The sequence below is a fragment of the Macrobrachium rosenbergii genome, chromosome 1, assembly GCF_040412425.1.
Source record: "Macrobrachium rosenbergii isolate ZJJX-2024 chromosome 1, ASM4041242v1, whole genome shotgun sequence".
NCBI classification, from domain to species: Eukaryota; Metazoa; Arthropoda; class Malacostraca; order Decapoda; family Palaemonidae; genus Macrobrachium; species Macrobrachium rosenbergii.
This window is the reverse complement of record NC_089741.1, coordinates 43,229,218-43,243,537: the sequence shown is the minus strand read 5'-3', so window position 1 is coordinate 43,243,537 and position 14,320 is coordinate 43,229,218. Positions and strand designations below refer to the sequence as shown.

Here is a 14,320-nt window from a genome sequence, read left to right as displayed (position 1 = left end):
GGGAGGACTACGTCTGTACTTCACTTTTACAGTTTTATTGCCCTTTTATTTCCATTTCCCGAACTACCGTATGCACTTTTGCGCAAGAGTTGAGAAGTGGACAACTCAACTCCAAATGTCAAAGATAATGACATGTTGCGTAAACACTAGACGCGTTTTCTTTTCATAATCTCCTTATGGCATTTACAACCGACCGCTTGAAGAATGTATCCGATTCCGTACACGAACACACAGACCCACACACGCACGTACAGAGAATCGTTCACTTTTTGGGAAATTCCCCTTGCCGAGTGTCTTCGAAACGAGAGGGAAAGTGTCTTGTGGTTCCAGTGATTTAATTTTTTGAAACACGTTTCAGATGCATTCACCCCATTAGGGAAGTAGTGCAGTCAGTGCGCCTCATGCGGTGCATTGTAGGCATTACTTAAGGTTCTTCGCAGCGTGCCTTCGGCTCCTAGCTGCAACCCCTTTCGTTCCTTTTACTGTACCTCCTTTCATATTCACTTTTTTCCATCTTATTCTCCACACTCTCCTAGTAATTGATTCATAGTGCAACTGCTGTGAGGTTTTCTTCCTGTTACACCTTTCAAACCTTTTACTGTCAATTTCCATTTCAACGCTGAATAACATCATAGGTCCCAGTGCTTGGCCTTTGGCCTAAATTCTGTATTCAATTTAACTCAATTCAATTCATTGAAGATGCGTTTAGGTTTTTGGTTTATTTCCATTTGAAATGGATCAAATGTTTCATTGCTCTGACAAGTTATAGTTTTTTTAAAACTATTTCTACTTCAGTTCTGACAGCCTGTTCAGGAATGAAAACGCCTTTACAAACAACGGTACCAGCTTTGCTTATTAGTATTTCTATGGCATAACCACAAACCTCCTATTTGCTGTAAACTAGTATGGATGATAAGTTGTGCCCTCACCATGAGAACCTGTGCTCAATGGAGCAACTGAAAAATTATTTTAAGCCATCACTTAAAAAAAAATTGCTTTCTTCCACCGTTACATCAATATAAATCGACGTTAATCACAAAACAGGTTTCTGTTAGGTTGAGAAAGTGTGGAAAAATAGTTATTAATACCCTCTTGTAATATGCAACCCCGTTGCTTTACAAAAAATGCATTTTCCTTTCTATTTCTTTATGAATTCTTTAAAAAATAATACTTAATTTCTGGGCGATAGGATAAAAATATTTCAAATCTCATCATCAATTCTTCAGACTTAGCCTCGATGATCTAGAAGATGTATTTTCTCATTGCTACTTCTCATTACATTCAACGTTCTGAATACTTTATTTCCGCTCAGTCTGAATCATAATTTCAAGGTTCCAACGGCCATAAACCCCATTTTGCTCGGTTAACTGTTTTACATCTAACAGAAGGTTACAAAATATTTCCGCAAACAGGCGAAAGTAAGTATGCTGAATAATAACTTTCTCTTTTTTTCATTCTCTCTCTCTCTCTCTCTCTCTCTCTCTCTCTCTCTCTCTCTCTCTCTCTCATCATGACAGTTTTTCACCACTTATTCCTACGTGCTGTAAAACCCATTCCCATTTACAACATCCATCCTTTTACATTTTACACCTGCAATATAGAGCCGAAACCTTCCCCCAACGAATCACACGAACTTTTCATCGAATTTACTTCGCTATTTTGAACGGCATCGTAACACGACTACGGGAGATCACGGTCGGCGGTTCTGCAGCCGTTTTCACTTTCATCCATTACCAGCTTCGATCCCGGAGGCCCTTGGAGCTATAATGGGATCCACGGGCCTTGCTTTGATTCATACAAAAATTCCACCTTTCAGCGTGAGGGTGAATTCCATCAGAAACGACAGTGAGAGAGAGAGACAGAGAGAGACGCCTTTCATTTCTCTCGGCTCTCAAAAACGTTCCTTCCCTTACTGTTTCATAACCTACAACTCCTCCCTATCATCCTCCTCCTCCTCCTCCTCCTCCTCTCACTACTCCTCCTCCTTCTTCCTAAGAAGGAAGACCGATCTGGCGGTGCCCAGCATCCACTTTTCGAGAGGTCGGAATCTCCCGCTCTCTTCCTTCTCTACTCCTCCTCTAAATCCACTTTCACTTTTACTTTTAGTCGAGACTCGGCTGGTTTTATTACTTGAGCATCCGTGGGTATCATACCTGAAGGTATACAAGGGGAAGGGGAGGGGAAGAGGACCTGGAGATAGGTCGCGGGGTACCGGAGGGGGTACGCAAGCAAGCCAGATAAAGGTCGGCCTCTTGGCACAGGTCACAATGGAGTGGGTAAGATTCACAGTTAGGAAAGGGAGAAGAAGACGTATTTCTTCGTCTTGTTTATCCCCTGAGCGAATGTTTTCGGGAAGGGAAGTCCTCGAAATGGCGGGAGAGAACGGAATTCCGAAAGCGCCGTTATCAAACCGACTTGGGTGAAATTGGCTTAAACTGAGGAAACGTGTTTCTCTTGATTTCGTCATGTGATATTTATGGAATGGAATGGAATGGAATGCAGAGAAACGTGCTTATGGCGATCCATTTCGTCAAAATCTTTACCCCTACGGACTGAAACTTCTCGCTATAATTACATCATCAAAGAACTGGCCCTCCAGTAAGTTTTTTGTGCCTTCTTTTGGAAGAAAGTCCTTCATTCAATATCGAAACCTAAAGACCACTCAACGGAAACGTTTTCACGATACTATGTTTATATGCCAAGGAAAACGATGAAATACCAAGCACAAAACTTAATTAAGAGGAGGATGTAGAAGATCACCAGGTTACAGTCAGTTAAATGACCCTCGTGAATTAACGAGAGAGAGAGAGAGAGAGAGAGAGAGAGAGAGAGAGAGAGAGAGAGGAGAGAGGGTTAAGAGAGAGAGACCACTGGTGAAGGTGAGGGGAGGTTACGAGCTGTGGTGGTCTTTCAACGTCAAGGAACCCCTTTCACTTTCAGTCTTGTCCTGAGGTCATGTTTTTATTGAACATTTACGCCTTGATTGGCTGAGGCCGATGCCGTCTAATTTGACGGCAGCTTGCTACATATCTGCCGTCAACATCCGCATGTTTACATTTTACACTTAGAAAGAGATTCAATCTCGCATAGGTATGGCTGCATGTACGTACGGCTCGTGGTTCAAACGTTGGTAGCATAGACTGCATATGCATGGAAGCAAGCTTGTATGTAGACGTAAGTATTATATATGTGTGTATGTGTGTATATATACTGTATATACACACACACACTGTACGTGTGCTCACGAGCATCACCAATACCTGCTTTGTACAGAACATGCTTTTGTCTCGACCTCCTCCAGGCTTCAAGTGACCTAACCATATTTTTTGTGTCGAACTGAATCGAGCTGAATAAGCTAAAGATCACGACTTTTATAAATGATATCGGGCACTACAAAAAAAGAGAAAAATTGACAGAGGGGCAGTTGACCAAATGGATGGTACATTATAATTACTGTGCAGCCTGTTTTTCAAGACCGAAAATTTACATAACCCGCTGAATAAGCTAAAGATCACGACTTTTATAATGACATCGGGTACTGCAAAAAAGAGAAAATTGACAGAGGGCAGTTACAGCAAATGGACGGTACATTATAATTACTGTGCAGCCTGTTTTTCAAGACCGAAAATTTACATAACCCGTCAGTTCACAGCCAATACCAGGAACGTAAAGAGAATAAAAATGTTCATTAAACAAGCAGCGAGAATGTGGAAATCTTGTTTGGAACGCCCAGTTTCTCGTAAAATGTGGACATTCTGCTCTCGAGAGTAATCCAGCTAATTCATTGCAAAATCGACCGGGAAAATGGCGGCTGTGCCCACCCTGTCAAAGCCGAGAGGTGGGTTATTGAAAAAAAAAAAACTGGCTCAGCTGTTCAAAGGCTCAATAGATTCGATAAAAAAAGAAAAAGAAGAATGACACTTGTTTTGTCTCTCTACGAAGGAGTGGATCATATCAGGGCAGCTGTTGAGTCCCCTCGGCCATTAAGTACTTCTGCTGGGAAAGAAAAAGGAGAAAAGGAGTGAGAAAGGGAGAGAAAAAAGAAACGTGTAATTCCAGGTTGCCACCAGTGAGGTGCCTACTGCTGCTGGCTGGCTGACTGGGTCAAAAACATGCTCCGCAACTGACAACCCCTTTCTCTCTCGTACGGGACGGTGTTCGGTCGTCTCGTTATGGCTATGGCTTCGGCAATGTATGTGTATGTACGAGTATGTATGTGTGTTTGTATACGCACGCACACACACACACACATATATATATATACATATATATTTATATTTATATAAAGGTTAAACGTCACAGATATGTACGAGGTTTAATTGTCAGCTGAAGCCACAAGAAATGTTTCAAAGAAAACGATAGGGCGCCAAGTACTTAAGTGGATTTTAAATATTTTCTGGAGTGCAAAATGAATGAGTGCTGCTTGCATACATACATTCTATATATATATATATATATATATATATATATATATATATATATATATATATATATATATATATATATAAATATAAATATATTATACACAGTCAACTATTCATTCCAATGACTCCTTGTCATACCATGCGAAATCATAAAAAGTTCACTGTCAAAGGACTGGTGACGAGCAAAACCCGCTAATTAACTTCAGCCAACGACCGAAATGAACGCAATCCTAAACGCTGACATCACTTCAGCCGGCGTAGATTCATTGCACGCGGCGGCTGCGTTCACATCACGATGCCTCCACAGATTACGGCACTCACGAACTTAAAAAGAGGGATGTCACGCACAGCAGCCATTGTGATAAAAGTATTTAAAAAAAAAAAAGGGGGGGGTTGGTGAAGGTATGGAAATGGTATGTGAGATGTAAATGATTATGATGAGAGTATGGGAAAATTTGGTAAAGGGTGTGAAATTAAGAGGGGAGTATGTAAATTTATGTTGAAAGTATGCAAAATTATGATGAAAGTATGCAAAATAACGAAGAAAGTATGCAAAATTAGGATGAGAGTATGCAAAATTGTGATGAGAACATGCAAAATTGTGATGTATGCAAAATAACGAAGAAATTAGGCAAAATAAGGAAGAAAGTATGCAAAATAACGAAGAAAGTATGCAAAATTAGGATGAGAATATGCAAAACTATTAAGAAAGTATGCAAAATAACGAAGAAAATATGCAAAATTAGGATGAGAGTATGCAAAACTGTGATGAAAGTATGCAAAATTATGAAGAAAGTATGCAAAATTAGGATGAGGCTATGCAAAATTGTGATGAAAGTATGCAAAACTATATGAAAGTACGTAAAATCACGATGCAAATATGTGAAACTATGTTAAATATAACGAAAATTTTATAATAATAAAAACAAGTCAAAATTGGATAAATTACGTTAAAACAGGCAACAATACGATAAAAAGCTACGAAATCAGCTCGAATGCCTTTCACACTTTAACGAATGAAAGTATGAAAAACACTGAAGGAAAAAGTATGACGCAAGTATAAAAACCTTAGTTTATAAAATCATGATCGAATTATGAAGAAAAACCTTTGATAAAACTCTTAAAAAAAACCCTTGATATAATTCTAAAAAAAAAAAAGTTGTAATGTGAGCAAAGAAAGCGAAAGTCTGCTAATAACGTAGAATGGACAAGTGAAACAAAGGTCAGAAAATCACTTGTAAAAATATTGCGCCGAATTTATTTTACTCTTTCCGTTCGGGTTTCTCCATTCTCCTCTCTTCTTCGTTCTCTTTTATTTCTGTGATTCTGACACGAAAGTCTTCAGTTCTGTGAATTTTTATTAGCTAATTTACTAGTATTTTAGGCTTCCTTTTTGAGATTGTGCTCACACTATGAATAATAATAATAATAATAATTGTGCTCACATTATGAATAATAATAATAATAATAATAATAATAATAATAATAATAATAATAATAATAATAATAATAATAAAAATCTTAGAAAACGCCCAAGCCGGTCCCAAGCCTGGATAAACAGTAGAGCTGATATTAAGGTTAACGTTCCTACTTCGTACAAAGCCAGTTCTTACTGACCCTTGCAACAAACTTGAGCAATCAGATACAAACGGCAATAGGTCACACTGAATCCCGCAAACCTACGGACCCAATAAGATCAATAAATCAAGAATAAAATGCATAAACTAAAGACAATAAACATATAAGAAATTAAAATCAAAGAATTTTATTTGAAGAAGAGGATCCTACTGCACTTTTATCCGCCGACCCCACCAACCGGTATTTCAAAAAGTACAGACTGTAAGGATTTGGGAGAATGGTGACACAAAGCAAGTCTTCGGGCCAGTCGAAGTAAAAGTGATGATGATTCGTCGACGTGGTAAGACAGGTCTCTCTCTCTCTCTCTCTACAGCTCTGTTTCTCTCTCTCTCTCCTCTCTCTCTCTCTCTCTCTCTTGAAATACAGTTATGTTTCTGGTTTTAAGGGAGGGAGTATTCGACAAACTCGATATATATATATATATATATATATATATATATATTATATATATATATATATATATATATATATATGTATGCATATATATACATATGTATGTATATATATATATATATATATATATATATATATATATATATATATATATATATATATACTATATATATATATATCTCAGGCATATAGAACTCATGCCTTTGGAATTTCTAATTCGAAAACCTAACAGTTAGGCTTAAATTTATGCAGAATATCTATACTATTCAACATAAAGAGTCCGAATCTTTATTATATATAGTTGATAAACTAACTGTTTTGTATAAGATTTTGTATTTCTTAGTAAAGCAATTCGTAATTCTGTGAAGTGACGAAAGTAGAAAGAAAAAGGAGAACTCAAGGAACCACGCCCAAATTAGGCGGCTTAAACCACCAGCGAAATGTTACAAATGAAGAGGAAAAAATGACAAAGTGTGAGACCCCTTCGGGCATACCTCCGAAAATACGCACTCATATACGCACGAGCTTCCTCCAACAATACACAAAAGTTCACACAAAATTTTCACTTCTCTCTCTCTCTCTCTCTCTCTCTCTCTCTTGTCTTCATTAGCTTCTGGAAAACGCGTAATTATCGTCAACAGCTGTGGGTGTTTACGCCCGCGTTCCAATTGCCATTCGTGCGAGCGTGTTTGTTTTGCGTATATCTCTTGGATGTGATTTGACAGAGGAATTATGTAGGGTGGGCGAATTTAGGTGAAAACGGGAAAAAAGAATGGAGGATGGAACGTAAAATTTGACATCGAGATAACTGTAACTGAGTTGTAATTATTAAGAATATAAAATATAATCACTATATATATATACATATATATATAAGTATAAGTTATGTATGTATATATATATATATATATATATATATATATATATATATATATATATATATATATATATATATATATATACTATATATATGGTTGTATGTATATATATATTTATTATATATAAATATAATTTATGTATATGTAATATAATAATTGAGTTCCATACTCGAAGCTACTTGGTGATAATACATACACATACACATACATACATAAGCATACATAGAGTTAATATTGGTTACATACATACATAAAGAAATTATATATCAAGACCCTGTCTTTAATAGTTGAAATTTCCTTCATGTATTTTACATTTATTCTATGAGAGAAAGTTTTGCATTCATACATACATACTTAAGTGTATTGGTCTGGAAGAGAATTTAATACACTCATTTACGCATACAGCTATTCACTTGGGTGATCAAACAGATGCCTGCACTTGCGACGGGGGATAAAAGCAATGACAGAAAGTTCGTGAGGGAGGAGAAACAACAGTGAATCCTTTGACAGAAAATACCATTTACACAGAAGCAATCAGAAACAGAACCAGCCGTTACTGAGCCTTTCAAAAGCAGTACAATATTTTACGTCGTTTTCACAATTCCTTTGAGCATCAAGTTCCCTCGAATGCGTAATAACTTATTTCAAAAACTTCAAGGGTTTTTTGCAAGTTCGCCGAATCTCACACAGAGAGAGGGGAACCCAGACCCATCTTCTGACACAGAAGACGACCCAGCAGTCATCACCTTTTTCTTCTTCTTTCCTGCAGGCTAAAGGATACCCGAGCAACAGGTTGGGTTTCGCGCAGGTCCATAACTTTCCTTTTCATTTCCAGACGCTGCTCACTTGCCAGGCTTTTGTAGGTCACTCGTGATACACTAAAGCAAAGAACGGCTTTTTCCTCGTCGTCTCTTGTTAGTAAGAACACAGTCGCATGCACTTTCGTATGAAGTTAGTTTGGTTAGCTAGTTTTCACTCGCAAACACTTCCAGGGGTTAAAGGATTCCGTGCAGTTACAGGTGGGCAGGTGGCGACGGGATGCTCTAGGTGGCGGATTCTCTTCGTTGCGTTGCATTCCTCTTATCAATAGGGTTTACTTAAAGAATAGTTGAAGGCTAAAAACTTAATACAATCATGCTACAGAATGAAGCGTGCTACTGTCCGAATGAATCATTCTTCGATAGATCTGCTTCAGTCATGCTAAAATTGTTAGTAAAAGAATGACAGGGGATTCCTCAGGTAAGGTTTTAACTGTGATTTTAAAAGTCAACTTGGACCATTATGTCCTATAAGAGAAGGACTTCGTTCAACAACATTTCTGCACTTTACATCCAGAGAATACAAATGAACGTAACTTTTTAATCAGTGAGAAAGAAACTACGAAAAAACAACAGCAAATCTCCATTATCTGAGGAATACCCGAAGTGGCACTCGAGTGCCAAGTATCGGTGGCATCACGTACCCTAAACAGCCCGCTCTGCGGATCTGGAACGGCAGCCGCCAGGGCCACGCAGATAACCAATCCAAGCAGGAACCTCATTTTGGGACGTGGCACTTCCGAGAAGGACACTTTTCGGATCCTATGAGAGGACACTTGAGGATCAAGGGGGTTTTGGGGTTTTTTTTTCCTTTGGGGTGGGGTGGTTGTGGGGTGGGGAGGGAGGTTAAAGAGACAGACAGACAGACGGACAGACAAGCAAGAGCGGGACTCCTAAGACACGTCCGAACCACTCGGAGGCTGACTGAGGACTAGCGGACTACTGGTGTGTGGGTCGAACCAGCGAGTATGTGGGGGAGAGAGAGAGAGAGAGAATGAAAGAGAAAGAAAGATTGCGCTGGAGCGAGAGTGGTCTTCGTTGGCTGGAATCCCCCTCCTCCTCCTCCTCTCCCTCCTCCTCCTCCTCCTCCCTCTCCTTCTTCACCCACATCTATCCACTATTCTCCTCATGGTCCCCCCACCCGCTCCACTGCAACGAATCCCTCCCACCCTTTTCTCCTCCTCCCCCTCCCCCTCCCCAAATCTCCCCACGAAAAAAAAAAACTTCTATTCCAGTCACTGTCTCCTTCTTTACATTGTCTTCTCTTACCCCGAACCTACGCTTCATTCTTTTGCACCCCTCCCCTTTCTCAACCCCCTTCCTATGACCCCCCTCCCCCACCTTCATGGGCCAACTTGTATTCCTATCCTCATACGCACGACGGGGCAATAAAATAAAATTCTCTCAATGTCGAACTTTTTATTCAGAACGGCGGCGTTTTTGCTCTCCAAATATTCGAGCGGGTTTCAAACCGAGTCTCTAAATGTTATCCAGTAAGGAGTTACAGTAAGTCATCTTGCTATACCAACTCAAAAGGAAGTGTCTTCTGTCTCGGACAGCTGAGGAAAGTTAAGCTTCCTTCGCCCGTTCATTAATCTTTTCATATTTCACATTCGTTGGGTATTCACACACCCCTAACCCGATACTTTCACTCGAATGTTTTCTTTCTTTCTTTCTTTCTTCTTTTTTTCGTAAGGACCAATGGGTCTCGGGGTCTCAGAGATCAGTCATTTTCTCCTGTTTATTTTTCCTACAGTTTTCTCTTTATGCAAACCTTCGATGATTCTATTGTTGAAGGAGAGGTTTCTTTTAAAAAGGAAAACATCATCGCGTTGTTCATCAAATAATGGAGAGAAGTTCTAGGATTATCCTGTATGGAACTCTTTGAAAACATGAGGAAGTAATGATGAAATAAAAAGCATTTAGACGCTACATCAATTGGTACTCTTAACTTCATATAAACTGAATATAGAATTGAAATGAATATAGAATTTAGACCAAAGGCCAAGCACTGGGGCAACTAAGGCCATTCATCGCTGAAACAGGAATTGACAGTAAAAGTTTAAGGCGTAATAGGAGGAAAACCTCGCAGTTGCACTATGAGTCAATAGTTAGGAGAGGGTGGAAAGTAAGATGGAAGAGAGATTATATGAAAGGAGGTACAGTAAAAGGAACGAAAGGGGTTGCAGCTAGGGGCCGAAGGCACGCTGCAAAGAACCTTATGTAACGCCTACAGTGCCCCGCACGAGGTGCACTGACGTTAACTTCATATAAAAATCATTGTAGTTCTCCACTTAAAATCTCTGTTTCCCAAGATTTTGTGTCTTGAGAGATACATATGGTATGTGGCTTCTTACTACAAAACTTGGAATTCTTAGGAGGAAAACGCAATAATCCATCATTTAATATGTGCAATTAGTTTCATCTACACTCTTTTTTAAGAAATATTTGTCGAGACCTACTTTATAAGATTTCGTGCCTTGATGATCCTTGCATGATAAATTATTTCAATGCAAAGGTTATCGCACTAAAGTTTTTATACATTACTTCAGGGGTACTGTTAAATTTTGTCCAAATATGATCAAGAATCATTCGTTAAGAATTGTAATTGCCCGGACTTAATCTTCAGGAAGTACGATTTCCCAAAGTTTAGAGCTCTTTTCTTTGGCATTACACTATTCAGCAATAAATCACTAGCCGTTTTTGTTGCTTTAACCTAAATTTCCATGCACGCATCTCTCAAGAATGCGAACTTCTCTTCCAGACCTCTGCATTTCCTGAACCAGCTGACCTAACTAGTTACTAAACGCCAATAAGCATCAAATAGAGAAAAAAGGCTCGATAATGCATATTATTCTCGCAGCGACAAGGCTGAACAGGGCATCCATACGCCGAAGTTTCCTCGCCGCAATCGAGTTTCCTGTACATCGTATAATCAAGGCCACCGATCTATCTTTCGGTGGTCTCTGGATAATGCTGTATGAGCCGCGGTCCATGAAACTTTAATTAATACGGTGGTGGCCTGGCCTAAATCGTTGCCAGATGCACGATTATGGCTAACTTTAACCTTAAATAAAATTAAAACTCCTCAGGCTAGAAGGCTGCAATTTGGTATGTCCAATGATTGGAGGAAGGATGATCAACATACCAATTTGCAGCCCTCTAGCCTTAGTAGTTTTTAAGATGTGAGGGCGGACAGAAAAAGTGGGGACAGAAAAAATTCGGACGGACAAACAAAGACGGCACAATAGTTTTTTTTCAGAAAACAAAAATGAATAAAGAAACACATACATAAATAAATAAATGAACGACTAAACAAATAAAAAAAAACAGAGATTCTATTACATCGACTTTCACTAACAGGGTTTCTTCATAGCTGTGTACGCAAATCAAGAAACTCAAGTTGCAACAGCGCGAGAAATGAAGTGGAAATGACAATAAAAGTATGCGAGTGTGTAATGTGATAACGGATTATTGTTGAAACAAGTAAATGGAGGATTACTGTTAAGAATGAATCACGGAAGAGTTGAATTTCAAGAATGGTGGCAGGAGTGGATAGGAATTTGTAATTAATTTTAAAAAAGTATTATTTATTTCACTTACAAATGAATTACAAATTTATTTGAAAAATAAATTTATTCTACTTCCAACTCAATTACAAATTTAGTTGAAAAAATTGTTTGTTTTACTTTCAAATTAATTGCAAATTCAATAGGAAAAAATTATTGTTTTACCAACGTCTTAAAACTACATTTTCCTTTATCTCTTTCGACACCAGTTCTCAATTTCCCTCGCCTCAATAAATCCTTACTCCTGTCAAGAACAGCTCATCTCCGATGCACGCCTGCTCCCCGATGCTACATTCCTACAACACCTCGCTCCACAACTACCGAGTTCATTCCACAATCTAGCAGCGTTAGAGCAACTTCATTCCACAATATTATTCCGTGACCCTCTCTCTCTCTCTCTCTCTCTCTCTCTCTCTCTCTCTCTCTCTCTCATTCTGCTTTTACTGTAACGGCGAAAAATCCAGAAGCACATATTTCCAAGAGCGTCCTTTGCTGAACAAAAGGACTTCAGGATTGCTCAGACAATTCCATTCTGTCTCGAGTGCTTCCACTGCAAACCAGAGAGTTGACATACCAGTTCGTGGGACACTGAACTTCTTCAGTCAGCTCTTTAAATATTCATCAGGTGCCTGCAATGTGGGCGTCTGTACGCTTATGATCCACCAATTAAGAACGGGGAGGCAGTTCGAAGACCTTAAGCTTCTCGAGTAAGCGCCATATCTTCTTACTCGACGTTACTCAATATAAGTAAATAAATATATATATATATATATATATATATATATATATATATATATATATATATATATATATATATATATATATATATATAATTGACTATTGAAATCACGATACCTTATGAATAACTTACGCCCAACAAAGAGGAATTACAAATGTTAACTGCGTCTGCCCCGAACAGGAAATGAACCTGGGTCTATAATTTAATTCAGATACAGTGACAGACAGTCGACTTTGAACATTCGGCTCTTGGTCGAGTAAAGTCGAAAAAAAATCGAGTAGCTAACAACAAAACTAAAAGCGCTTTAAGACACAATTAAATAAGAAAAAAACAATAAAAATTAAAATATCTTTCCAGAAAACATAACATTCTTAATACTGGTCAAAAGATACAACGACACACAGAGAAAGAAGCCTATCAATAGAAGGTTGAACTGAATATAACTGAATGTAGAATTTAGGCCAAAGGGGAAGCGCTGGGACCTATGAGGTCATTCAGCACTGAAACGAAAATTGACAGTAAAATGGTCTGACAGGTGTAACAGGAGGAAAACCTCTTAATTTCACTATGAATCAATTATTAGGAGAGGGCGGAAAGTAAGATGGAAGAAAGAGAATACGAAAGGAGGTACAGTAAAAGGAACGAAAGGGGTTGCAGCTAGGGGCCTAAGGAAGGCACGCAGCAAAGAACCTTGAGTAATGCCTACAGTGCACCGCATATGGTGCACTGACGGCGCTATCCCCCCTACGGGATATCGATGAAGAGGCTTTGACATTTCAGTGACATACCTCTCTGGAGCCTTTTTTTTTTTTTTACTTTTTCCGGCAACTTTCCCTCTCGTTTCTGTGCGTCGCCAAAATGGCCCTCAGGGCAACTACAATAATTGGAAGCGGTAAACCAGGACTTATAATTATCCGTTACTGTATTAATTACTGGTTGCTGTGTCAATATGCAGCAACCTCGTAATTGATAACTGCGTGCGTAAGCAGTGATTTGTGCGCAGTTTATAAATAGAGTTTGTGTCAATCTTAATTACAGGTGTTGACATTTCTTCGATATTATTCGATTCCCTTCCACTGATTTTGTGTCTTTCTATGTTTCTATTTCTTTTGTTTATTGGTTTTTATTGTTTTAACTTTTTACTGTGCAACCTTTTGTGAGGGGGACAATGTTCCGACTTGTGAACTGGAAACACACACACACAATATATATAAATAAATATATATATATATATATATATATATATATATATATATATATATATATATATATATATATATATATATATATATATATAAATATATATATGTATATATAATTATATATATATATACCTGCCAGTTGCCCGTAGGACTTCCTCTACCCAGGATGCGCTAAAACAGTCAACTAATTACCAGATACATAATTCACTGCGGATTTCTCAATAAACGTTTTTCAGCAGTCACCCCCGGGATCGATCTTGTGTTCCACGCTGGACCGCGAAACAACTGAAGAATAACCTTAAAAATTTTTCTTATGATTATATATACTGTACATATATACATATACATATATAATTCTTATTTAGTTCTCCAGATTATTTATCAAAATAATTCAAAACTTCTTCTAACTTTCCTCGTAGTGAAAACTCGACTAAGGATCTTTTCTTACCTGACACAGTGGGAGGGCCATTTCTCCCCCGTCATTACGAAAGTCCGTGGATTTCTTTGTCTTTAATTTTCTCAAGCTTTTGTTTCTTTATTTTTCTTTGTTTCATTCGATTCGATGCCGTGCTTTGGTCAGTTCTTACCCCTTTGCAATTTCTTTTATGTTCTTCAATTCTTTTCCATAATTGTTGCAGTACTTTCCCTTCTTTTTTTTC

At 38.2% G+C, this 14,320-nt stretch overlaps 1 protein-coding gene across 1 annotated transcript in view; it reads right to left on the bottom strand.

Annotated features, from left to right (window-relative positions):
* Positions 1–9,121, bottom strand: part of LOC136828381 (uncharacterized) — a 190,967-nt gene extending 181,846 nt beyond the window's left edge. The window contains exon 1 of the mRNA XM_067086402.1: positions 8,796–9,121. Coding sequence (XP_066942503.1) covers positions 8,796–8,873 — 78 coding nt within the window. The 5' untranslated portion in view covers positions 8,874–9,121. The remainder of the gene's footprint in view (positions 1–8,795) is intronic.
* Positions 9,122–14,320: the final 5,199 nt, after the last annotated feature.